We start from the raw sequence: 27,946 nt of genomic DNA, 5'->3' as shown, positions 1-27,946 counted from the left end.
TGTCATTTTACTTTTATGACTTAAAATATATAATATAAAAACTGTGTGCAAATTGAAATATTATCTTTATCATATCTCTTCACATAAAACAATTCTCAATAATATACTTAATATTATAACATCAATAATTCATGCAAACTGCATTCACAAGAACCACCATGAAAATATATATTGTTCAGATCATATCACTATTTTTTGTGACTTAAATTCAGGCTAGATCAATGGACTATAACGTTTTGTCAATACAACAGACTTGTACATGTTAATTGACCACAGTTTTTTGCCTTGCCCATTTGGATATTCAATCCTTTTTTTTTATTTATTTTTTGTAAATGTAACCACTTCTGTTTTTAAAATATACGTAGATTCACATGATCAGACAATTTACCAAACAATCAAGATCAAATAAACACTTCATGGTTTTGCAATATTTATTGGAAATTACACAATCTAATTAGTAAAATTTGTCAAATCTGACCATCAGAATGAAGATGCCACAGTCAGGCTCCTTAAGGTTGTGGGGGAAGTCCCTATTTCAAGAGAAAATAAAACATGAACAGTTCCAAATAAACTATTGCACACTGTGCACACCACACCTCATTCCTGCCCCCTAAAACTGGCAGTCTGGGCAATGCTCAGGAAATTCAGGGTCTGTATAAAACCTTCAAAGGTCTCCACGTCTTCCGTTTCCACAGTACCCCACTGTGTTTGAATTGCACAGCGGGCAGTGATACCGGCTGCAGCACTCTGTGCATTTCTGTATTGGTGGTAGCTCCGTCCCTTTACCCACACTAATGCGATTTGCCTAAAAGAAGAGGGTAGTATTAATAGATTGTTTACATAATAAGTATAGTGACACATATGAAATACCTGTAGTACCTTATAATTCATAAGAGTTTACAAAAATCCAATTAATAACTTAAAAAAAAAAAAAGAACTGATAATGTAGGTGAAAAGTCTTGTGTGGTAGATGGACTGTAAAAAATAGTGTGGTAACAAAAAAAAAAAAACTTATATAAATGTTAACATTCTCCTATACAAAATATGTAAAATGGTAAATGGACTGCATTTAGGCTATATAGCGCTTTCAACAGACCTATGGCCACCAAAGCGCTTTAAAAATCATCATAAACATATTAAACATCAGGCATTTACACCTGCATAGGGAAAAGTACTACTTCAACTAAAAAAAAAAAAAAAAAAAACATAGTTAACGTTAGCTAGCAAACTCTCGTGTGCATAGACAACCTAGCATTTTAGACTATTCTCTACCAAGACTGTTCTATGAGATCTCGTTAACTGGGTACAATCTTCACACATCCAAGTGAATAAAAAACATGTTTACAATATTAAATCATACCACTCAAAGAACGATTTAATTCGATAATCTATTGTAGCAACCTAACGTTAGCTCTAGAATTGAAGCACACCAGAGTTCACTTATACCTTTAAAAAACACGACACAGTACCTTGAAAACAAGACGTTTTTTTTTAACTAGCTAGTTTGTGCATTTGAATTCTGACATGACCTATAAATCATCAACAGTTTATTATTTTTTCTTACCACTGACATCTTTATGGCGCGTTAAAATTGGAAAGTGAAAGACGATACGGAAATAACGTCAATTTGAAAAGTGAATGACGATACGGAAATGACGTCTGCTGTCCATCCACTGGTGTCCAGCCACTGGTGTCTAGCAAGAAGTGAGTCTGCGGGGCTGCAGCTGGATGCCTCTCGGATCTCCTCAACCACAGCTAGAGGAAAAGCTGAACAGTGGGTCTTTTTCTACTAAGAGCTACAGTAGGCATACTGGAATTCAAAGTTGTAGACTTTTCAGCTAGTGTGAATCCAGGTTCTTGTATTGTGGATCAGACCGCTACGTTTTGTTGCTTTGTAGAAAAGGCCGGCTAAGTAAAGTGCCATTAGTGCCATTGTGACTTTAAGAGGTATTACACTGATTTATCAGTATTCCCCTTTAACGATCCCTTTAACAGTGTTAACAGTATTGACCATAGACAGTAAAAGAAATGGACACAGCGACCCCATTGGAACTCAATTGAGACAAATGAAGCCCAGTTTTAGCGTTTTTAAGCACTTCCGTTTCTGACGCGCAGACTCAAACGAAGCTTGACGACGTCAGCAACCTGTCTGCCAGATGTAAATCTTCTAAGTGGCTGTGCATGCAAACTGCCATCGTTAATCTTGCAGAGAGGGCGAGCTTGAGCGGGGAGTTCTTTGTCGTGAGTGAGCAGGAGTAAGTATTCTGATTAATTATTTTGTATAGTATTTTAAAATGTAACGCCAGTACGCCATATTAAGTTAATTACCTGCGAGCTTCTCCTCCTGTCTGTACGGTAATGCGACAGAGAGCCGAGTGGTTATGATGCAATCGTTAACCTTTTTTTTACAAAAACTGTTTATACGGGGCCATAATGTAACAAAGAAGGTAATGGAGCCCTTTATACATTGTCGTGTATCTTTAGAAATAAATAATGGACAAACAGAGTCTTTAAACGCCTCAGATGTAAAGTTATTCGCTGTCAAAATGACGCCAAAATGAATGGGAGTCAATGGGAATGCTAACGCAAGTGAAGTTCTGCTAAAAGATGGCAGCCCCCACCCGACTTCAACTTCCGGTCGAGTTCCTTGCCCCTCGGTATTGACAGGACGCAGTTCAAAGCATGGACATTCCTCGCTGTTGTTCAAGCTGTTGTTGTTTTCTACTGAGTGCGTTCATATACAAGTGAGTGATTGTGTTTGTTATTCATCTGTAAATTGCTGTATTTGATGGCATAAGTTTGTGTTATATCTAATTTCTCATTCTAATTATTTATGTGCGTCATACTCATTGTGTATTGCATCATCCATATATGGCGCTAGTAATGCATACGAGATACGGTTATATAGCGATATTGGTGTATAATATCGTAAACTTAAAGTCACTTTGGGTTTGTGTATGTTATTATTTACTGAATAAGTGAGATTGTTTGTGGTATTTAAGCCATAATTAACGGTTCTTCCGAGCTCAATTGCCAAAGAATGTCATGCTATTTCCACAAGTGCTAATGTCAGGGAAAGGAACAGGACCCAACTGCGGTAGAATGAATGAGGCGTTTTATTGAGTTACTCAGAGGACTTAATCCATTGGAGCATGAGAGAGTCAGCGCTCTGCATGTACAGCCAGCTCGAAGATCCCTACGGCGACCGCCGCACAGCAGGGAGGAACAGGTGGCAGATCAGCGCTGGCGAGCCGAAGCGTCCGAAGGCAATGCACAGGTGAGTCGAGACAGCCGCCTGGTTGATGAGGACTACTGAGTACGAAAGGCAAGCAGGGAAAAAAAACAAAAAAAGCAGGCCGACTAGATAGAGAAAGATACAAAAACCGAAGTCAGGCAAACTAAGACAAGCAAATAGAAACTTACTCTAGCAACGCTTACGGACTGACACAAGATAGCAAACACAAGGGTAAGATAAAGGGAAGATAATCAGAGTAATACAGGGTGCAGGTGAGGGAGAAAACGTTAACAGGGATAACAAGAGGGGCGGAGAAAACATAGCGAGAAAAGTGAAACACCTGGAGAGCCAGCAAAACCCAAATCATGTGCTCCAGGACAGAAAAGGCCTCAGCCCCCACTGAGATCATGACAGTACCCCCTCCCCCAGGAACGCCACCAGGCGACCTAAGGAAGGGGCTTACCATGTTTGCGGAAGTCGTCGATCAGCGACCGATCCAGAATGTCCCGAGCTGGGACCCAACTCCTCTCCTCCGGGCCGTAACCCTCCCAGTCCACCAGGTATTGAAAGCCCCTGCCACGACGACGAACATCTAGTAATCTCCTAACAGCATAGACAGGAGAACCATCCACTAGACGAGGGGGAGGGGGGGCAGGGGAGAAACTGTTGGTATTAAGAGGGGATCTTAAAACTGGTTTAACCCTGGATACATGGAAAACAGGGTGAACCCGACCAAGAGAGGAGGGCAACTTGAGCCGTATCGCAGCCGGATTAATGACCTTGGTGATCTGGTATGGGCCAATGAACCTGGGTGCCAGTTTGCGAGAGACAGCCCTGAGAGGCAGGTCCTTGGAAGACAGCCATACCTTCTGACCACAGACATAACGGGGTGCTGGGGTCCGGTGGCGATCAGCCGCTGCCTTGGTCCGCCTAGAGGCCTGGGCCAGGGCCTTCCTAGCCTTCCTCCAGATGCGGCGACATCTTCGAACAAAGGCTAGGGCAGACGGAACTGCAGCATCGGGTTCCTGAGAGGGAAATAAGGGAGGGGAGTAACCAACAGAACATTCAAAGGGTGACATACCTGTGGATGCTACTGGAAGAGTATTATGGGAATACTCAATCCACGTGAGCTGTTGGCTCCAGGAGGCAGGGTTACGGAATGCCAGGCAGCGGAGAACTCGCTCGAGATCCTGATTGGCTCGTTCACACTGACCGTTGGTCTGGGGGTGAAATCCTGATGACAGACTTGTAGAGGCCCCAATCTGTCGACAAAATTCTTGCCAAAACCGGGAGACAAACTGGGGACCCCTGTCAGAGACTACGTCCACCGGAAGCCCATGGATACGGAAGACGTGGTCAATTACCAGTTGGGCGGTCTCCTTGGCAGAGGGGAGTTTGGGGAGGGGCACAAAATGAACCGCCTTAGAAAAGCGATCCACCACTGTGAGAATAACAGTGTTACCATTTGAGACAGGCAAGCCAGAGACAAAATCTAAGGCAATGTGTGACCAGGGGCGAGAAGGAATGGGCAAGGGTTGAAGTTGGCCAATGTAGGGACGGTTAGAGACCTTGTTTTGGGCACAAACTGAACAAGCCAATACAAACTGCCTGACATCCTGGCCCATTGAGGGCCACCAAAATCGCTGACGGATGGCAGCCAGAGACCTCCTGATTCCTGGATGGCAGGTGACCTTAGATTCATGCCCCCACCGAAGGACCTCGGGGCGTAACACTGCCGGCACGAACAACCGACCCGCCGGACACTCAACTGGTACTTCCACCCCTCGTCCGGCCTCCTCCACCCGCCGCTCGACGTCCCAGGAGAGCACCCCCACCACCACTCCATCCGGGAGTATGGTCTCGGTAGGCACCTCCTCTCCTGGGCGCTCGAACTGACGGGATAGAGTATCAGGTTTGACGTTCTTAGCCCCAGGCCGGTACGAAAGGGTGAAGTTAAAACGGTCAAAGAAGAGTGCCCAGCGGGCCTGGCGCGGACTCAACCTCTTGGCCGAACGGATGTATTCAAGGTTCTTATGATCCGTCCAGACCAAGAAGGGCAGCGCCGACCCCTCCAACCAGTGGCGCCACTCACCCAAGGCCAACCTCACCGCCAGCAGCTCACGATTACCTATGTCGTAGTTTCGTTCAGCCGGGTTAAGGCGATGGGAAAAATATGCACAGGGGTGCATCTTCCCATCCTTACTGGAGCGCTGGGACAAGACCGCGCCTACCCCAACCTCCGACGCGTCCACCTCAACAATGAATTGCCGTTCAGGATCTGGAACAGAGAGAACAGGAGCAGAGATAAACCGGGACTTTAAATTATCAAAGGCCTCCTGAGCCTGAGTACTCCAGGTAAACGGTACCTTAATGGAGGTGAGCGCCGTTAGGGGTGCAGCTACCTGGCCAAAATTCCTGATGAATCGCCGATAAAAGTTGGCAAAGCCCAAGAACCGCTGCAGAGCCCTCCTGGAGTTGGGGACTGGCCACTTGGCGACAGCCTTGACCTTGGCCTGATCAGGCTTGATCTCCCCTTCTGAGACTACAAACCCCAGGAACGAAACGGACTTGGCGTGGAACTCGCACTTCTCCGCTTTGACATATAGCTGGTTCTCAAGAAGCCGTTGGAGGACCTGGCGCACATGCTGAGTGTGTACCTGAGGGGAGGGAGAAAAGATGAGAATATCATCAAGGTACACAAAGACAAACCTATTAATCATGTCTCCCAACACGTTATTGACCATGCCCTGGAAGACAGCCGGAGCATTAGTAAGCCCAAACGGAAGGACCAGGTATTCATAGTGTCCCGTGGGGGTATTGAAGGCTGTCTTCCACTCATCGCCCTCACGAATACGGATGAGGTGATAGGCGTTGCGGAGGTCTAATTTAGTGAAGACCTTGGCTCCCTGCAAAAGTTCAAAGGCAGATGACATTAACGGCAAGGGGTACCGGTTCTTTATAGTTATGTCATTTAACCCTCGATAATCAATACAAGGACGCAGAGAGCCATCCTTCTTCTTAACGAAGAAGAACCCAGCACCAGCAGGGGAGGATGAGTGGCGGATGAGTCCGGCCCTTAAGGATTCCTGAATGTATGAGTCCATGGCCTCTCGTTCAGGACCTGACAGGGAAAAAAGGCGCCCCCGGGGCGGAGAAGTGCCTGGAAGGAGATCGATGGCACAATCAAACGGTCGATGAGGAGGGAGCGAGGTGGCTCGAGACTTGCTGAAAACCAGCCGCAGATCGAAGTACTCCGCCGGTACCCCAGTGAGGTCAGCAGGCTCCACCTGAAAAACAGGAGGCACAGACACAGGAGGAGAGGCAGAACCAAGGCAACATGCATGACACGACTGACTCCATGAAACAATTTGACTGCGGGACCAATCCACATGAGGGCTGTGCTGAGCCAACCAAGGATGTCCCAAAACAAGTCTGGCATGAGGGGACTTCAGAAGGTACAGCACAACGGACTCATGGTGATTGCCCGAAACAACAAGACTTACACGAGGAGTGGTGTGAGTGATGGTGGCGACCGGCTGACCAGAAAGACCCCAGACTGTGATAGGAGAAGGAAGAGAGACGGCTGGAATGCCCCAATTCTTTGCAGTGCAATAGTCCAGGAAACTGGCTTCAGCGCCAGAATCAATAAGAGCCTTGCAGGAGTGATCTGAGCCCTGGTACTTGATGGTGGCAGACAGTTGGGTACGTGACTGAGGGGAGATGAGGGGAGAAACGCCCACTAGGACTCCCCGGTTGACTAGTGGGCTCTGGCTTTTAATGGACATGACTGAACAAAATGACCTGACCCTCCACAATATAGGCAGAGGCCCTTCACCAGCCGATGTTGTCTCTCCTGGGCCGACAAATGCAGACGCCCCAGCTGCATGGGTTCAGAATCCATCTGGGGTGATAGAGGCGGTTGTTGGGGCTTGAATGGCTGAGTATCTTCTAGCCCCCAAGATGGACGGGAAGTCAAACGTCGTTGACGTAGACGAAGACGGCTCTCGACTCGAATGGCCAAGTCAATAAAACCCTCCAGGGTCTTGGGCAGCTCGTGTGTAGCTATCTCGTCCTGAATGTCAAAGCTCAGGCCCTCCCGAAACATAGCCCGCAGCGCCTCCTCATTCCAACCACAAGAGGCCGCTAGAGTCTTAAACTGGATGGCGTACTCCGTAACAGAACGCCCACCTTGACGGAGCCGTGCGAGTCGGGAAGCAGCCTCATCCCCCTTCACGGAGCGATCAAACAGCTTCATCATTTCACAGCGAAAATCTTCAAAGTTTGAACAAAAATGGGCCCTCGCGTCCCAAACAGCCGTTCCCCAGTCGCGAGCTTTTCCCGTCAGCAGTGTGATGACATAAGCGATCTTCAAACGCTCTGTAGCGTAACGGCGCGGTTGCAGCGCGAACACCAACGCGCATTGAGACAAGAAAGCCCGACATGAATTCGGATCTCCGTCATACAAGGGCGGATTATTAGCGTGCGGCTCGGGCTCGAGCTGAGCGAGAGGCTGGGAGCCCATCGGAGCGGCGGATGACAGAACAGTTTGTAGTTCACGGAAGCGATCACTTAATTCGGCCATTTGGGTAGTGAGTGTCTCTACCTCCTGAGCGGTGGACGAAAGCTGGCTGGCTTGGTGGCCGAGGAGAGCGCCTTGATGAGCGATAGCCGATCGAACGAACTCTTCACCCGCTGGGTCCATTTCTGGTCAGTCCGTACTGTCAGGGAAAGGAACAGGACCCAACTGCGGTAGAATGAATGAGGCGTTTTATTGAGTTACTCAGAGGACTTAATCCATTGGAGCATGAGAGAGTCAGCGCTCTGCATGTACAGCCAGCTCGAAGATCCCTACGGCGACCGCCGCACAGCAGGGAGGAACAGGTGGCAGATCAGCGCTGGCGAGCCGAAGCGTCCGAAGGCAATGCACAGGTGAGTCGAGACAGCCGCCTGGTTGATGAGGACTACTGAGTACGAAAGGCAAGCAGGGAAAAAAAACAAAAAAAGCAGGCCGACTAGATAGAGAAAGATACAAAAACCGAAGTCAGGCAAACTAAGACAAGCAAATAGAAACTTACTCTAGCAACGCTTACGGACTGACACAAGATAGCAAACACAAGGGTAAGATAAAGGGAAGATAATCAGAGTAATACAGGGTGCAGGTGAGGGAGAAAACGTTAACAGGGATAACAAGAGGGGCGGAGAAAACATAGCGAGAAAAGTGAAACACCTGGAGAGCCAGCAAAACCCAAATCATGTGCTCCAGGACAGAAAAGGCCTCAGCCCCCACTGAGATCATGACAGCTAATCTAGTCAGAACATGTCTGAAACTATCTTTATATCACTAATTTGCTAATAGGCTATATTGCTATTATGTTTAAGTATAGATATTATGTATATGTAACAGAGAGAATTCATATTTCATTACTAATTGGTTCTTGTTATTTCTGTTTGTTTAGAACCACTCACTCACCCACTCACTCACTCACTCATATTAAGTTACACTCCAAACTACTCTGTACTACTATGCCATACTCTCTGCTGCATGGTACTACAATCATCCACTCAACTAAATTCAATAACTGTAAATGCTCTACAAGTCTGAAATCATTAAAGTGTACTTCGTCTCTGACCCGGACGACTTATGTCTGCTCAATTTCCACCAGCACCCACAATAGTCTACCTCACAAATGGTCCTTCGAGCCGGATTGAAGAGCTGTCATAAGCAAGATGCATCACAGTGATCCAGATCATAGACCTGACCTTCCTGAGCCTGCAGTCAGACCCAGACGAGTGGTGCGGCTCCCTAGTTACCTGTCAGATTTCGAGCTCACTGATCATCAACGAAGATTACAGTCAAGACAGAAAGTAGATACTTATTCTGAAATGAGTGATGATTCAGAATATCAAGGAGCGATTGCACCCAAGCTCACCAACACCTTCACAGAGTATGGAACAGGTAGGCAGTCATGGCAGCCGCTGACAGAGTGGAGTCACAGTAGAGAGTATGAACAACAGCGAGCACCTACTTCACACATTCCTGAGCTGTCATCACAAGTTCTAGCAGAATTCCAGCAGTTGCGGAAAGAGACAGAGGAACTAAGACGTCATTCCTATGAGCAGATACAGAGACTGAAAGAGAAGAACGAGGCCCTGGAAACTCAGTTGAGCCTACTTGCAATGAGTGATCGGCCCAGTCATTATCCTCAGAGGACATCTTCCCCTGTTCCTCAACCCCACCCCACTCAACTCAACCCAGTTAAGGCTTTCCTCCAATCAAGAGAGTACATATAGGGGACCAGCTCCAACCATCCCAAACTTTGTGAAGCCAGATCCGAGAGAGTTTTCCCGCCTGCGCATCGCTTTGGAGAACATTCTGCCAGCAGACGCTACAGAGAGATTTAAGTACCAGATCCTCGTTGATCACCTAAAGTTGGAGGAAGCTCTGTTGATTGCAGACTCCTATTGCAACTCATTATACCCCTTCACAGATACTATGGAGGCACTTAACCAACAGTACGGACAGCCTCACCAGTTGGCCCTTCAGAGAATAGCTGAGCTTATGGATGGTCCAAACATCAGCCAAGGTGACGTGAGAGCCTTCCGAATGTTTGCACTGAAAGTTCGTTCTTTAGTTAGTATGCTTCAGCAGCTTGAGAATAAAGGCTACATGGAGTTAGAGTGCAGTTCCCATGTATCAAGACTGTTGTGTAAGCTTCCACATGATCTGCAGACTAGTTTTAGACGGTCGGTCCATCCCCAACAAGTTCCCATCCCTACCTTGCTCGATCTCTCAGCATGGTTAGAATTCGAGCTGCAAGTTCAAGAAGACAGTACCAGATTCTATCCTGCAATGAGTAGGCCAATAGCCATAAACAAGAGGGGACACCAGAGAGACACAAGACAGCAAATGAAGGCCACAAGTATCTCCCTCGGTACAGAGACAGACAGCAGTGACATGCCAGGTAAAGCTTCCGACCCTAAGCCCAGAGACAGGAAGATGTTCTGCCCATATTGCGATGCTCAAGACCACTACTTAAATGGGTGTGCTAGTTTCCAAAGACTTAACAGAGATCAGAAAGTGCACTGGATACAATCGCACAAGAGATGTTGGCAGTGTGGACGAACCCATCAAGCCGCACAGTGTAACCTTAAGACACCCTGCAAAAGTTGTAATCGCCACCATCTGTACATCCTCCATGAGGTTAACGATCGATTCTTTGTGAAAACACCTGAGACACCTAAGGTTGGACCCTCAGAGAATTGCTTGGTGAACACGACTACAGAGACACTGTATCTTGATCGGCCCACCGACAGTCGACGTGTCTTACTAAAGATCTGTAAAGTACTCCTCCGAAATGGCAATCAGTGCTTAGAGACGTACGCTCTCTTGGATGACGGGTCCGAACTCACCATCCTCCTTCATTCAGCGGCCCAGCAGCTTGGATTGACTGGTCAACCCGAAGAGCTTGTTCTACGTACAGTCAGACAAGACCTTCACATGCTGCATGGGGCTTCAGTAACCTTCACAGTGTCACCAGCTTCCCAACCCAAGGCTTCATTTAAGATTCGTCAAGCCTTTACAGCTGAGACATTGGGATTAGCTGAGCATACATATCCAGTCGATGAGTTACAACGCAAGTATAGACACCTACAAGGTCTACAGTTGCCACCTGTTGAATCAGTCCAACCACTCCACCCTTATGGGGTCAGATTACCCGCATCTCATAACTCCAGTAGAGCCAGTTCGTCTAGGCCCACCTAACGGTCCTGCCGCTATCAAGACCAGATTAGGCTGGACCCTGCAAGGTCCCACTCAAGAGATCAAGCATTGCCTTGCCAGCCAGCATTGTCTCTTTACGGCTACTTCAAGCTCGTATACCAATCTGTACCGACAAGCTGAGAAATTGTGGCAACTAGATGTGCTCCCGTACCGCAGTGAGAAGCTCATTACCCGCTCTAAGCAAGATCAAGATGCCCTTTCACTGCTCGAGGCCAAGACTACTAGAGTTATAGTAGATGGAGTAGCCAGATATGCCACACCCTTATTAAGAGTGAAGGATATGCCTCTCCTGTGAGCTTCCCCAGATACCACTCTGCCTTGTCTCCGAGGAATTGAGAGGCGATTAGTCAGAGATCCAGCACAAGCAGCAGCCTACAAGTTTGAGATGATCAAGTTGAAAGAGGCAGGATATGCACAAGTGATACATCCTGAACAATTGGAGCAAGCTGAAGAGTCATGGTACATTCCCCACCATATGACACATCATAACGGCAAAAACAGAGTCGTCTTCAACTGTTCATTCCAACACGGAGGGAAAAATCTTAACCAGTTGCTTCTTCCTGGTCCCACACTGGGTCCTTCTCTGATGTCTGTCCTCCTGAGGTTCCGTGCACACACTGTTGCCTTGAGTAGCGATATTCGGGGCATTTTCCATCAGGTGCGACTGCTACCAGAGGACCGCCCACTGCTACGATTCCTCTGGAGAGACCTCAAAAGAAATCACCCCCCCCCCCCAAGTTTATGAATGGCAAGTTCTTCCATTTGGGACAACATGCAGCCCTTGCTGCGCAACTTTTGCCCTCCAAAAGCATGTCATCGACCACAGTCAGCCAAGCGAAGATGTCAGAGAAAGTATACAGAAATACTTCTATGTAGACAACTTCCTCCAGAGTTTCCATACCCAAGAAGAAGCCATGGCACTGGCATCTAAGTTGCGAGACCTCCTAGCCACAGGAGGATTTGATCTGAGACAGTGGGCCAGCAATGTCCCTCAAGTACTGGACTCTATCCCATCAGAAGCCAAGTCAAGTAACTTAGTATTGTGGCTGACCCAAGAGCAACCAGAAGCACAAGAGTCAGCACTTGGACTACTCTGGCACTGTACCTCTGACACACTGTCATACAAGTATCGCCCCATTGAAAGCTCTGCCCCTACTATGCGTCATATTTACAAGGTTCTAGCCAGTCAGTATGATCCCCTGGGGTACATCGTCCCTTACACTACGAGAGCTAAAGTCTTAGTCCAGCATCTGTGGGACAAGAAGAGGGAATGGGATGACCCTCAACTTCCAGAAGAACTGCTCCAAGCCTGGCGAACATGGGAGCAAGAGTTACCAAACATCACGCACATCTCCATTCCCAGATGTTATGTCACTTTAAAGTTGGATAACCCCCTGAGTATCAGAACTCTACACATTTTCTGTGACGCTTCAGAGCAAGCTTATGGCTCAGTAGCCTACATCCAAACACTCAGTCCTCAAGGAGAAAAGGAGATAGCTTTCTTGACTGCCCGTTCCAGAGTTTCTCCAAAGAAACAACAGTCCATACCTCGTCTTGAGTTGTGTGCCGCTATGACAGGAGCACAACTAGCCAAATTACTGAAGGCAGAGCTCAGTGTTCCCATACATCAGGTCACGCTCTGGTCAGATTCCACCACTGTGCTGGCATGGATTCAAGAGGATTCGTGTCGATATAAAGTCTTCGTCGGAACGAGAATTGCAGAAATACAGGATTTAACAGACCCCAAGGATTGGCGTTATGTTGATTCCAAGTCTAATCCAGCTGACGACATCACTAGGGGCAAGACCTTGGCCGAGTTAGCCAAGTCAAGCCGATGGAGTCAAGGCCCATCATTCCTTCTCCTGGCCGCAGATCAGTGGCCTCAGAGTCCTCTCCTACAGCTACCCACTGAAGATTCAGAGCTGAAGCAGGTCACATTCTGTGGACTTACAGTTCCTGTCACCAACCCAGATTTGCCTGAATGCACTCAATTTGGATCTTATAAGGAACTACTAGCAGCTACAACTAGAGCCTTGCATGGGGCGGCTACCCCTAATGAAGTGCTAACAGCTGAGGATTATAGAAAAGCCGAACTAACCCTCCTTCATCAAGCACAGATCCATAATTTCCCAATCGAAATGGCCCATCTTAAGTCAGGAAAACCTCTACCAATGAACAGTCGTCTTTTGTGCCTTGACCCAGAGTATGACAGCAGTACCCACCTCATCAGAGTTGGAGGTCGTCTCCGAAGAACAGAGCAGTTAGACGAATCCGCCATACACCCTATAGTCCTCGACCCTAAGCATCCCCTGAGCAGACTCATCATACAGGACCTTTGATGAAATTCTACACCAATCAGGAGCAGAGAGAGTGTTTGCTGAAATACGTCGTAAGTACTGGATACTGAGAGGCCGAGAAGCTACTCGGCATCACCAGAGAACATGCTTAGGCTGTCAACAATGGAGAGGCCAGCCCAGCATTCCCAGGATGGCGGACTTGCCTCCTTCAAGACTGCGTTTACTTCGACCACCCTTCTACTCTACAGGAGTGGATTGTTTCGGCCCTTACCTCATCAAGATTGGGCGCAGACATGAGAAACGATGGGGTATCATATTTAAGTGTCTAACAACAAGAGCTGTATACCTGGACCTGCTCTATCAAATGGACACAGATTCTTTCTTAATGGCCCTCCGAAGATTCATCTCCCGTAGAGGCAAGCCATTTGAGATCATCTCTGACCAAGGTACAAACTTTAGAGGTGGCAGGAAAGCACTACAGGAAGATTTTGCTGTGCTCCATCCTTCCCTCCAGGAGCAATTAGCAAGCCATCAGATTAAGTTCAACCATCAGATTAAGTTCAACCCTCCAGGTGCTTCACACTTTGGGGGCTGTTGGGAGAGAGAAATAAGATCCCTAAAATCAGCTCTCTGTTCTAGTATAGGGGATCAAATTGTGACCGAGGAAGTACTGCGTACTGTGCTTGTTGAGATTGAAGGCATTCTCAATTCGAAGCCAATCGGATATACATCCTCAGACATAGCGGACCTTGATCCAGTCACTCCCAACATGTTGCTCATGGAGCGGCCTGACTCAGCCTTGCCACAAGTAGTATACCCTGAATCAGAGTTGCTGAACAAACGGAGATGGAGATACAGTCAGCTTCTGGCAGACCAATTCTGGAGAAGTTTCCTCCGTAATTATCTCCCAGACCTGCAAGTCCGACAGAAATGGCACAGAGAGGCAGAGAATCTACAACCAGGCACAATTGTCATGATTGTTGATCATCAATTACCCCGAGCTCAATGGCCAGTTGGACAAGTAACAAAAGTGTTTCCTGGGGAAGATAGGCGAGTCAGGACTGCAGAAGTGGAAGTCAAGAATAAGATCTATCTTCGTCCCATCAGCCGGCTAATCAGCCTCCCAGCTTTACCAGATTAAGTACTCTTTAGTACTACCCCTTTAACATACTTGATGCCTTACCTAAGTGCCTTATCCAAATTACACATTTCCACAGCAAATGTGGGGGCGGCTGTAGAAAAAGCCAGCTAAGTAAAGTGCCATTAGTGCCCCCTTGTGACTGTAAGAGGTATTATTATATATATTATATATAACACTTTAACAGTGTTAACAGTATTGACAGGACACAGTTCAAAGCATGGACATTCCTCGCTGTTGTTCAAGCTGTTGTTGTTTTCTACTGAGTGCGTTCATATACAAGTGAATGATTGTGTTTGTTATTCATCTGTAAATTGCTGTATTTGATGGCATAAGTTTGTGTTATATCTAATTTCTCATTCTAATTATTTATGTGCGCCATACTCATTGTGTATTGCATCATCCATATACGGCGCTAGCGCTAGTAATGCATACGAGATACGGGAACCACTCACTCACCCACCCTGCTGAAAAAAAACAATAGAAACCATTACAGAATTTGTAATGGTTTTAATGGTTCTTATTGGAATTCTAATGGTTTTAATGGATACTGTAATGGTCTCTGTGGGTCTCTATTGGTAATTTGCTTTCTTCTATTGGTGGCGTGTATTATCTATTGGATACCATTAAGGACCAATAGAACACCTTTAGAAACCTCTAGTGGTATCTACTGGACACCAGTTATGAGTGTTATGAGAACCTGAGCAGTGCCACAGACTGATCGACTCCATGCCACGCCACATTGCTGCAGTAATTCAGGCAAAAGGAGCCTCAACTGAGTATTGCAGTTGGCCAAGATTTCTAAAAATCCTTTCTTTGTATTGGTCTTAAGTTATACTCTAATTTTCTAAGATAATGAATTTGAGATTTTCCTTAGTTGTCAGATATAAATAAATATATCAGTCTGTGTGTAATGAATGAATATAATATACAAGTTTCACTTTTTGAATTGAAATTATGATATTCTAATTATATGACGAGCACCTGTATACACAGAATGACTAATTGAACTGCTTTTATAGTTTTAATAATTAATTTATTTGTAATGAATAAAGGGATTTTACATTTGATTATTTGTTTTTCTTACTTGAATGCTTTTGTTCGGATGTAAAATAAAAAAGTGAATTATTATTATAAAGAAAAGAACTGCAGGAAAAGATGCAATGTTGCTCAGTGATTTTGGTTTGGAACCTTTAGAAAATAGAAAAGAGTTGACTTTGCCGACTCTTTCAACTTCAAACGGGTGTAACTCAGTCATTTTTTTTAATATATACAGTTATACATCATTTTGAAGGATTTTTGCTCATTGTGACTAACTTTGCCAGCACAGGTCACATATGCTACTTAATTTCCACTTGAGAGTGGTCAGATTTAAAGTCTGAGATTAGTCCATCAGTTCTTGAATTTCAATTTTTGTTTATATGTGTGTGTGCGTGTGTGTGTGTTCAAAACAAGAGTGTCTGTCTCAGAAGCTGAAGAAAAAAGGCCACACCTTATAGGAAATAAACGCCTCCTAAGTGTACGGAAATACCTGGCTGAGGAGATCAGTGACATGAACCAGATAAAACTGTCAGTGGTAAGTGTTTACATATCCATAGCCGAATGGAATTGCTACAACCTCTTATCTAATATGACTCGAAGTGAATAGAGACTATGTACCATAAAAAGTAGATAATGTAATTATTCAAGCCTATTTGTGAAACTGGACCACAAAACTAGTTACAAGGGTAATTGTTTTTATTTTATTTTTTAGATTTTTATTTCAATAATAATAATAAATAAGTTTTCCATTGATGTATGGTTTGTTAGGAGGACAATATTTGTCTGAGATACAACTATTTGAAAATCTGGAATCTGATGGTGCTAAAAAAATCTAAATATTGTGAAAAATATTTCAAATCCAAAGCAAAGCATTTTGTTAATAAAAAAATAAGTTGATACATTTATGGTAGGGAATTTACAAAATATATTAATGGAACATTATTTTTTTAAATCCTAATGATTTTAGGCATGAAAGAAAAATCAATAACTTTTTTGAGACTGCCATATAAATATATGTATGGATAATCTCACATACTGGTAATGTGGTACATTGTCCTAATGAATTGTCCCTTTTTTTTTTTTGCAGGTCTGAGACAGCTACAAGCCACAAAAACAGTTCATAGTTCCTGCATTTCTATTAATGCATTAATGAATAACAATAATTAAAATAAAATGTAATGTCAAGGTTTTGTGTTAATTCCAGCTATGTTGAGTATTCTGTGAATAATTTTGATTTTAGGTGCATATTCTTAATTCTTTGCAAAACAACCTGAACTGTTTGCTATTGAAAGGTTGGTATGAAGTTTAAATAAATAAAAAAATTATATTCTTGACAAAACCTGTGTACAGTTTGTATTAATAATTTAAATTATTTACTTATATTAATTAATGGCCTAATTACCAGCTATCAGTTAAACATTCAAATCAGAACCAATATAAAACTGCAACGAAAACTATTAAATATATGCAAATAAAGACCAGTACAAACTTGGAATGGAACCATCAGAACCATTACAAAACTGACGGAAACCATTACATTTGTTTTAATAAAGACCAGTACAAACTTGTAATGGAACCATCAGAACCATTACAAAACTGACGGAAACCATTAAATTTGTTTTAATAAAGACCAGTACAAACTTGTAATGGAACCATCAGAACCATTACAAAACCAACGGAAACCATTACATTTGTTTTAATAAAGACCAGTACAAACTTGTAATGGAACCATCAGAACCAATACAAAACTGTGATGGAAACCATTATGTGCAAATCGTGACCAATACAAACTTGTAATGGAAACCAATACAAACCAATAAATCCTAATGGAATATGCCCAAAACACACTACGTAATGGAAACCATTTGGTAATGGTTTTAATGGTTAATTGCTGATGGTTTGTAATGGTTTTGTAATGGAAACCATTAGAATTTCTGTAATGGTTTCTATTGTTTTTTTCAGCAGTGCACTCACTCACTCATATTAAGTTACACTCCAAACTACTCTGTACTACTCTGCCATACTCTCTGCTGCCTGTACTACAATCATCCACTCAACTAAATTCAATAACTGTAAATGCTCTACAAGTCTGAAATCATTAAAGTGTACTTCGTCTCTGACCCGGACGACTTATGTCTGCTCAATTTCCACCAGCACCCACAATAGTCTACCTCACATGCTTCCTCACAATTAACTTGGAATGACAGGAAAAGTCCAATAGAAATGTTCCTGATGGAGCCTCCCATGAGGGCACCTTTATGTTTATTGATATAAATTTGACGTCAAATGTTAGTCAAGACTTGATCAAGATTCTATATAACATAATTTTAAGGTCAGTTTGGACAGCAATTTCTTGCGTGAAAATATGAAATTAATACACTCAAATTGTCACATGGACTTCACACATTGACATCAATGATTTGCGTGATGGATTGATATTTATTGCTTTATATATGAATTCTTGGTCAGCCTGGTCAAGTTTAAGTAACATTTTTCTTAAATGGGGCATTGGACCTCATTGATTTGCCACATCTCCTTTAGAAAGGTGTCCCAGCTGGCAAATGATGTTCAGAAGACCTGAAATTGACATCAAACACTGTAAAAAAAACCCTTAATAATAAATCGATGTCCATTTCACATCGACACACTCATGTCCTTTCTAATGGCTTTCTCTGCTGTTTAACACTACACCAGTAGACGGCGCTATGCTATAGTGAGTGACGGTCTGCTTCAAAAGTATTGACAATCATAGCCAGCTCACTCTCAGGTGGATGCATGTTATATAACGTTAAACAAGTTCTCTTTGGTAACTTTGAACACTTGAATGTGTTTAAATAAGATATTACTATTTCTGCTAGTTTTATATCTTATTTCTGGTTAGCATATATCTACAATCTAGATATATATGCTAAGCACAAATAAGGTCTAAAACTAGCAGAAATAGTAGTATATTAAAACTGACCATGGAATATTTTTATCAGCTTAATACAGCTTTGTGCATCTGGAGAGATTAGTCACAGGAAATCAGACATTCCACATTATCCACTTTGCAGAAGGGCTCTAGTTAGCCATTCCAATTACTTTTGAGAAACTACTTGCATTGTTTTTGCCATCCAGCTGGTCACAGGAGTAATGACCACTGTGGTTTTTATACTTTTCCTCTCTAAATAAGATGTGGTTGAGGTGATTACCTAATCAGTTATTAAGCAGAATAAAGTGTGCCTGGAATAGAATAGCTGCTATTCATTTAGAGATGTTGATTTAATAAAAAACTGGAGTGATCTCTTTCTTTTTTCTTCCCCAGAGCAGTATTATAAACAAATGCTAGAGCACATAATTGCATATAGCCCAGTTGTTCATCCTATGGAGACAGAATTGATGCATAATTCCAAATAAATAGGTTATGATCCACAAATAAATGTAAAGAGATTAAGAAAAATGAAACATACTGACAAATACATAGAATGAGATCCACAAAGAACTCACAAATAAATAAAATGACATTTGTAAATAAAAGCTTTTTGAATAAATTACACTAAAAAGACGAGTAAATGTGTCTTTCGGCTTTCCATCACTAGTCGAACAGTTATTCACTACAATTATTTATGAGAGAGAAAATAATAAAAAAATTTTTTTAAAGCAATAACGCGAAAGGGGTATTAGAGGAAGAGCCACGCCCACTTTGCAAAAGTATAAGAGGCAGTAAACTATAACTGGCAACTCTTAGATAAAGATAACTGAACGATGGCCAACAATAGTGTCAATTTATTGGACAAGCAAACAGACGACAATATCTGTGCCACGGAAAATGACGACAATCAACCGGTATGAGACTTTATAAATAGGCTAATTATTTGTTAACCGAAGGTTTTGATGATGTAAATTACAGCATCGAGGGAACTTATAGATGTTGCTCATTTAAAACAGTTAGCATTTGAGAATAAACTAATGTTTTTATTTTTTTATTATTATTTTTTTTTTTTGTCTGTCTCGTGTTAACGTTGAAATATAGCATAATTCTTGCTGAATAACTGATGCTTACGCGTTGATCCGATACAGAAAACTCCCGGCATCCCTTTATCCAGAAAACTGTGCTATGCAGTTGGAGGAATGCCTTATCAAATGACTGCAACAGCCAAGGGCTTTTTCATGCAGATCTTTTTACTGGATGTTGTGAAGGTAAGTATGTAAGGACAGAAGCTGTGGTCTTTAAAAGCTGTCATTGGTGACCATATAGATCAGAACCTCTAACATAATGGATGTCCTCTGTACAAATTCAGTTTCTTTTACACATGGCATCACTTTAAATATCTATCTTATGGCTAACATATGTTAAATCTGTATGAGCAAAGAGGCTGCGTTATAAACATTGCCCATAAGATGTGAAGAAAGTATATCTATTAGGGAAAAACATTAGGTTTTAAACTCTACCACACCCATTAATTTTGATAGTTAACAGGAAATCACCCTACACAATAGAAATATCAGTGTTATTAGCAGTCAGATGCACATATGACATTATATTTTGCTTTTTTTGTAGCTGTGTAAATGTGTCAACATTCTGTACTTAATATAATGCAATCTGCTGTGCAATCAACTTAACGGAGCTTCACTTTCCATTAGAATATAAGCAGAATTCTGATATTTAAATATTTTTTTCCCCGTAATATCCTGATGTTCTTCTCCTTGTCTTATTTGATTACACTGATAATGTATTTCTGTTGTCTGATGATTTCTAATGTCCTTTTGAGAGTGGTGTAGCTCCAGTGGTTAAAGATATGGGCTGGTAAATGTAAGGTTGTAGCATCAAATCCTGTGTATTCACTTTCCTTGTGTGCTGTTTTGAGGGCTGTTTCTATCAGTTTGTGAAACACAATTACTATCTGATCTGTGGTTCTAAAAACAACTGAGCATTAATAAAATGCATGACCTTCATAACTCTTCTGCGTATCTCTTCCTGAATTTGCATGTCATGTTTGCATGCCACATTCAACAGTATTTAGCTAAACTGTTAGTGCAGGAAGTGAAAGGAACATGTGAAAGGTCCTGTGAAAGTTAATACATTTTGTATTTTAACAGCTTGGTGGGACATTATGTTACATGTAACTGCATTTTCATGCTACATAATGTACAAAAATGGGGCACAGTGAGTTTTATCATTTTTAGGAGGAATTTTAAGAGAAACCTGTAATTTTCTTCTATCAATATGTTTGTTATAGATGGGAGCTTTTTCTGCATCCATCATTCTCTTCCTTGGTCGAGCTTGGGATGCCATTTCGGATCCTCTGATTGGATATGCTGTGAGTAAGAGTGGCCGGACCAGAATTGGCAAACTTATTCCTTGGTGAGTGCATTGGTTAATGTCAGACTGGTTGTGTTAAGCACTTCCTCAACTCTCTTTTAGATATTTCACAGTTTGACCAGAAGCTGCTTATGTTCATATTACCAGTTGTGATCATATGAATGATAGCATACTCAAATGGATTCTTTTAAAAGCTACTCTGTGCTCAACTTCACTCTTTACGTAGGATTGTGTTCACAATGCCACTTGGGGTCCTATCATACGTTATGCTCTGGTATACCCCACAGGACACCATGTCCCCTGCCTTCAGTTTCGGCTGGTACTTCACATGGTGCTGTCTGTTTGACACCTTCATGAGTGTAAGCCCACTATTACCACTATCTTCCCACAGTTAACTGCCGTTTTAAAGATTTAGAATAAAAGATGTTTGGCTGTTTAGGACATTTCCTGCATAGGGGGATTTTTTTATATTTTTTATTAGAATATTTAATAATACATTAGAATGCAAATTCAGCATACACTGTAAACAAATATACAGTGTCACTATGATGTCGACCTCATAGTGATATCATACTGTACTGCAGAATTAAATACAGTCCTCAACACTGTAATTCTTAGACAGCTGTTTGTTTATAGCGTGTTGTATGATTCATAACTGACTTCTCTCTGTCTCATTCAGTGCTACCATGTGCCATATTCTTCCCTAAACATGTTTCTGGGGGGGAATCAGAAGGATCGTGATTCAGCCACTGGTTACAGTAAGAAAATATAGTGTCAATAGATGATTATGTGAAAGAATTGCCAAGTATCTTATGTTCTAGTTTTTATGTTTTTATTGCAAAGTCAACAGTATTGAATCTCCACTGATATTGGAAATTATAGTTTGATAAGCAACTTTAAAAAATACATGTCAGTTCCAAAATGGACAGCTGAAAGAAATCAGGAAAAATTCCCAGCCGTTCACACTGATTTAAGATTGCGATTAAAATAATTTAAATTACCTTAGTGCAGTGGTTTTCAACCTGTGGTCCGTGGCCCCCCTAGTGGGCCGCGGTGGTATTGCAGGTGGGCCGCCAATTATTTTCTGTTCATTTCCAGTCCATTCTAGGGCTGTGCGATTAAAAGAAAACGTCCTAAAATCACGATTTGAGCGTGCGCATATGCCTAACTCCAGGTTCACACACTGTCTGTGATGCGCCTTTTTTCTGAGCCAATGTTGACGAATCAGAGCGTTCTCACTGCGGTAAAAGGCTAGAAATAAAATTATTCATGTCTAACACATGAGCATAGAGTGAATTTGTTAGTGAACAGGATGCAGTTTAAGTGAGAGGAGGCACGTTTTAAGTGTGCACACTCTCTCCTCGCAAAGCAGCGTGTATCTGAGCAAGCACGACCGGTTTTGTGACAGAGCAAAGGAAATCTGCTGCGAACAGAGAGATTCGCACTCGTGCATTATTTTAATGTGCTTTCGCGTTATATTTATGCGCTCTCACTGCTGACCGCATACACATACTGTATACACACTGCAAACACCTGAGGCACCGCTACAATTAATGAGCTCTATGAACAATGCATGGCAAAAAAGAAAAAAAGTCCCTGTATACAGGATTTTTTTTTTTATTTATTTATTTTGCCACAAGTCTATAAATTTTTTTACATCTTCACTATAGTGATAATTTTGACTTATGTCTGTTCTAGAGATGTTACAACTTTTTGATAAAGCTCTGATTGGTTTTCTTTTGGAAATATGTTTCAAATTAATCCTGAATGCATTTATGACTGTAAAAGCACAATTGCTAAATTAATCAAAAAAATCGCGATAGTTTTTTTTTTTTTGTCCATATCGCACAGCCCTAGTTTATTCAATAAATATAGTTTAAAATCTAGCTTCTGAGTACTAAGTTATTAACCCAACAATAGCGGGGTCAGTAAATTTTTTTGAAGTGGGCCGCGCAAACATATGTGTTTGGTTGTGTGGGCCGTGAGTTGAAAAAGGTTGGGAACCACTACCTTAGTGTAAACACCAGTATTGCACCCTTCCTCTATCTTTTCCATTCATATGAATGGCTGATCATTTAGAAATTGCTGTTAGTCCCTCATAGTATCAGAAATTCATGTCCTTGTGAACAAAGTTTTCTGACAATATACTCACAAGATAAAGGCCAATTTCTTATTATGGGCCACACCCAAAGTATATCCTCCCATATCTGCTAAATGGTTAAATGTTATTTTGATAATTTTTTTGTCAGAAGCTTCTTAAGAATCACACAATGGCATAGGAAGAATTAAAAAACTAGGTAGTTCAAAAAAATATAAATGGTGAAAATCTTTGAATTGATATTTGAATTTAAATTTAAGGAAGTAGAATAACAATGAACCAAAAAACTGGTTGGAGCCAGTAGCCTCATGGACAGAGCTCCAACATACACAGCAGCTTTGCCTCTGGTGACCTGAGTTTGATTGGGCCCAGGGTATTTTGCTGATCCTGTTACCCTCTCTCCGCCCCATGCTTTGCAGTCTGATCTGTATACTGACCTATCCAAAAAAAGGCCCAAAATATAACTTTAATGAACTGAAATTCAGAAGACATTCAAAAATGCAAAAAAATAAAGCAATAAAGAAAAGCAAAGAAAAAAAAGAAGAAAACTTTGAATGTTGGCTAGACAAAATCTTGTTTGATTGGTTTGAAAAATGTTTAAAAAGCTTGGGAATTTGGACGTTTTACAAACAGAGAGAACAATAGGTCCTGTTATCCATGATGATACACTTCATCAGCGAAGAAACATCCTTTCTCCAACATTTTTTTTCTAAGCCAGAGATAGCCAGAGAGAGAACTTGGATATATGGGGCATAACTTTAACTGAGATATGTTTTCTGTATAAAAGAGAAGTGTCATGAACTTAGTTCTCTCTCATGATACAGGAATGGGCATGGAAGTGTTCGCTACCCTGGCAGGAGCTGCCATTCAGGGTCAGATAGTGGGGGTGCACCATGCCAAGAGGACACAAGTCTGCAGTTTACTGAATGGCACGGAAGGGTCTTCTGGGAACCACACAGACTCACCGGATGGCATATCTGCCAGTCTACAAAATATAGTGAGGCATAGAGAACATCCTATTACTGCATATAGTGGAATTTGTTTAGTACTGATGTTGCAAAGTTTTAGCTGATTTGTCTTTGAATTTTTACAGAGAAGAGCCTATTTGACTGGAGCATTAGTAATAGGAATGCTGTACTTCCTGTGCTGCCTCGTGCTTTTTCTTGGAGTGAAGGAGCATTTGGGTAGGTCCAAATGAGTTAACATGAGCTAAAATGCTAACATCTGTTGTTTTGTGCACCACATGTTCTTTCAGTAAGTTTGAAACACATACATATACACTGCCTGGCAAAAAAAAACACCAAAAAAAAATAAAAAAAATAAACACTTGCTGTTTGGATTTAAATAAGCAAATATTTAAGAGTTTATAATTGCATCGTTATTGCAGTGATTAACATGTTTCTTAGGTGTTATATGTTTGGCAATAATTATTTTATTTCTTAAAAATATCATGCCAGAAGACATATCTCATGGGTCAGACAGCGGGAGTGCTCCCACTGTCAATACAAGGTCTCTGCCAAAAATGAATGCAACTCTTGATAGAAAAAATCTTTGTGACTTTTCATGGTTCATTTCAAGGTTGTAAAAACAATGACAGGACGAATGCACACTGTAATCAAAGCTAAATGCAGTCCAACAAATGATTAGAGTGTGCTACTATGTTTTTGGCCATGCAGTGTATTTGGACAGTTTACTTAATGCAGTGACTTCAAGACTATTATAATGACTTGCATGTGTCTACATTTCATTTTAGCCCCTCTAAGTAAACTGGACAGCATAAATATCCCCTATCTAACTGGAATGAAGATGGTGGTGAGACACACTCCATATGTGTGGCTTGTATTCGGCTTCCTATTTGCTTCACTTGCCTTCCAGGTCAGACGTTTTTCTGTTCAAATTATGAATGAATTTTTATGGTTGTTAAACATAAAAATAGCATGTTTATATTGCCTTTAAAAGATGGTCTGTATGATTTCCGATATTAGTCACAGAGTGGATTTAAATTAAAGAATTAAAAAATATGTATTTTATAAAATATGACAGTTGCATAATGATAAGATTATTTGTTTCAGATGGCTCAGGGGAATTTCGCCCTCTTCTGTACTCATGCAGCGAATATGGGAGCATATTTCCAGCATCTTGTTCTTATATTACTGGTGAGGGATACTACAATCACCTATTTCTCCCTGATCTGATCCGTAAAAATAACAAACATTTTTTTTGAATGATCTCACATTTATGTTTCAGATTACTTTTAAAATGTTTATACTTTTTTTTAAATTTAATTTTATTGTTAGTTTCAGACATGTAATCTTTTCTTGTGCAGACATCAGCTACAATATCCATCCCAATGTGGCAGACACTACTGGTCAAAAAAGGCAAAAAGACCACCATATTCATCGGCCTATCAGTGAGCACAACTCTTTATTTCTAATGAGATTATTCATGGCTGCACAGAAAGGAAATAAGAATGCTATAACAAGTACATTATACACAGCATATATACCCTTTCTCCTCTTCTCTGCAGGTATATATCCCAGCTCTAATTGTGATATCCCTAGTGAAAAATAATTTACCCATCTTCATTATTATGTCCATGTTATCTGGCACAAGTCTGGCAGCCCTCTATCTACTCCCTTGGTAATTAAACTCTCATGCAAGCTCTCTTTTATGGTTAAACCCATCGCTCCACCAACACTTATTCCAACCAGTGTTTTTCTTTTGCATTATTGAACAGTTATCCTAACCCAGATGGTGGTCAGCCGGGAATTAGTTGTATGATATGTTCATCATTATAAAGTTGTGTTGATTCAAAATTACATCATACTGAAATTAGATTGCAACAGAAACTGAAACTTATCAGTCCAGGCAACCCTTTTCCAATTTTGGTGAGCCTGTGCAAGTCATAGCCTCAGTTTCCTGTTCTTAGCTGACATGAGCGGCCTGTTTCACTCTGTTTCAAGGTTTGATGTGTTGTGCGTATCAGAAATGTTCTTCTGCATACCTTGGCTGTAACAAGTGGTTATTTGAGTTACTGATGCCATGAAGTTCAGCAGATCATATTGACATTATCTACATACCTATATGCATTGAGTTATATATATGCATTAGATATATGCCTTAATAAATAGTTGAACAGGTGTGCCTAATAAAGTTGTCAGTGAGTTATATATATTTGAATTTGTATATGAAACATCATACTGTTTTAACCAGGTTATTTATTTATTTTAGGTCAATGTTGCCAGATGTAGTGGACGATTTCAAAGTCAAGAACCCATCATGCCAGGATCTAGAACCATTGTTCTATTCCTGCTACGTTTTCTTCAACAAATTTGGAGGAGGCATGTCTGTTGGAGTCTCTACTTTGGTGCTATAGTAAGAGCTTTCTCCATTCAGATTTTTTATAGTTGGTAATACAGGTGTTGAATCCAAAACAATTCAGCACTGAGTGAGAATAAATGGCAGTGGAAGGGATGTGGGTGCATGCCAACATTCATTCATTTTCAAACATCTGTGCACCGCATCTTTTTTTTTTTTGAGTCCCCATAAACCTACAGCTTCTGTGATTCATTCATGTGAAAGCTTCATGTGATGTTCTCCTTCCCTATCTCTTCAGCTTTGCAGGATACAAGCCTGGTGCTTGTAAACACAATCCAGAGGTCATATACTCGCTGCAGGTGCTCTTCGCTCCGGTGCCAATCTGCCTGCTGCTCATCGGCATGGTGATTTTCCGCTTCTATCCCATCAATGAAGAGCGACGGAGGAAAATCCAGGATGCATTAAGGAAATCAGGGTATGTGTTTCCGTCTGTTTTCTTAGAAGATTGAAGGTCCTGATCAACCTGAAGATTTTTATTCAGTTCAGTCATGTGACATTAATGCTTTCTACAGAATTTAAAAAAGAAAATAGGACAGAAGCAATGCTCACATCAAAAAGAGCATGCTGTTTTTTTTTTTTTTTCTTGTCGCTCGCCACAACTTCCTTTGACACAGAAGCAACTTCTTTTACGCTGAAACCAAAGATTTGTTTACTTCAGCGGAAATTAAAGCAAAATATGTTCAGTGATGTCACACTGTATTTTAGTTTTGCATAAGGTGCTTGACAAGTTACAACAGCTGTAATAACTGTGGCATCATTGTGTGTTACCTTTATGTACACAGGACAGAGACCGGCTTGAAAGGAGAAGAAGAGCTGAGCCTTTGAAGTAATCTGTGGCTTTCACTACTTTTGTAACACTGCTGAACTGTTGATCATGAACATGCTTTGTTTTCAGCTTAGTGTAAAGGCTGTTTCTTTGTGCATTGTGAATATTTTTTAATCCTGCTTCAGGAGACCTCAACCCCATTTAGGAGACGCAGTAATCATAAACACTTATATCAGGTCAGGGAGATCTTTACTAATGAGCTGAATTACAGTAGATGAATAAAAGAGACACTCAGATCGTGCAGTGCTACTGGGCCCCTTAGGACTAGAATTGAGAAACATTAGTGCACTTAAGGGTGCAGTGTGCAATTTCCACACCATATAAAGACAAACAGATACTCCTGCATCAAACCCATATTAAGCTAGTGTTGTAGTGGGAAAAATGTTTATATCAACCAGTGAATAAACCAGGAAATGGTTTACTGATAACTGTCTCTGAATGTTACAGTTTTTTTATTGCTAAAAAGCTTTAGGCTATTTGTGGCAAATACAGTGAAAGCATTCATTCTATTATTCATTCGTTCAGACCAAGTCTGCAGAACTGCAAGCTCATTATCTGTCCTTGTGTTTAATTAACAAAAAACTGCTATTTAAATGCCACATTTATTAATGATTACTTACATCCTATGGCAATGTGTGAAAACATTACATGATACAAATAATGTAAATCTACAAGGGCTGTTAAACCGATTAATCGTGATTAATCACATCCAAAATAAAAGTTGGTGAACACATAATGTATGAATGTGTAAGATATATATGTAATATATATTTATATATAATATAAATCATATATAAACATGAATATACATGTAAATATTTCTTAAATATGTGTATGTATGTGTGTGTATT

General features: G+C 41.6%; 1 protein-coding gene and 1 long non-coding RNA gene across 3 annotated transcripts; one reads left to right on the top strand and one right to left on the bottom strand.

Moving 5' to 3' along the window:
• Positions 1-417: 417 nt before the first annotated feature.
• Positions 418-1,731, bottom strand: LOC127944827 (uncharacterized). Its single transcript, XR_008150446.1, has 2 exons — positions 1,565-1,731; positions 418-805 (listed from the first exon to the last, which is right to left on the bottom strand). It is a non-coding gene; the product is annotated as an uncharacterized LOC127944827 (long non-coding RNA).
• LOC127944826 (sodium-dependent lysophosphatidylcholine symporter 1) lies at positions 1,714-27,942 on the top strand. 2 transcript variants are annotated; one of them, XM_052541130.1, is made up of 14 exons: positions 19,188-19,316; positions 19,551-19,670; positions 20,711-20,835; positions 21,020-21,152; positions 21,473-21,551; positions 23,716-23,888; positions 23,985-24,075; positions 24,645-24,766; positions 24,964-25,047; positions 25,218-25,301; positions 25,419-25,531; positions 26,123-26,266; positions 26,508-26,684; positions 27,052-27,941. In XM_052541130.1, exons 1-14 carry the CDS (start codon positions 19,236-19,238, stop codon positions 27,092-27,094), a joined length of 1,569 nt encoding a protein of 522 aa, XP_052397090.1. In that variant the 5' UTR covers positions 19,188-19,235; the 3' UTR covers positions 27,095-27,941. The 2 variants fall into 2 exon arrangements, with proteins under 2 accessions (XP_052397091.1, XP_052397090.1); XM_052541131.1 differs by lacking the exons at positions 19,188-19,316; positions 19,551-19,670 and adding an exon at positions 1,714-1,774 and having other exon boundaries at positions 27,052-27,942.
• The last annotated feature ends 4 nt before the right edge of the window (positions 27,943-27,946 follow it).

This window comes from Carassius gibelio, chromosome A23 (genome assembly GCF_023724105.1).
Source record: "Carassius gibelio isolate Cgi1373 ecotype wild population from Czech Republic chromosome A23, carGib1.2-hapl.c, whole genome shotgun sequence".
Classification (NCBI taxonomy): Eukaryota; Metazoa; Chordata; class Actinopteri; order Cypriniformes; family Cyprinidae; genus Carassius; species Carassius gibelio.
The sequence above is the reverse complement of the archived record's forward strand: the minus strand, read 5'-3'. Positions and strand labels throughout refer to the sequence as shown.

Bases quoted from the DNA above. Each gene is read 5' to 3' on its own strand.
- LOC127944826 (XM_052541130.1), top strand. From the start codon at position 19,236: ATGGCCAACAATAGTGTCAATTTATTGGACAAGCAAACAGACGACAAT. The intron at 19,317-19,550 runs GTATGAGACTTT...GATCCGATACAG, and splicing joins AAAATGACGACAATCAACCG to AAAACTCCCGGCATCCCTTT. The intron at 24,767-24,963 runs GTCAGACGTTTT...TATTTGTTTCAG, and splicing joins TTGCTTCACTTGCCTTCCAG to ATGGCTCAGGGGAATTTCGC.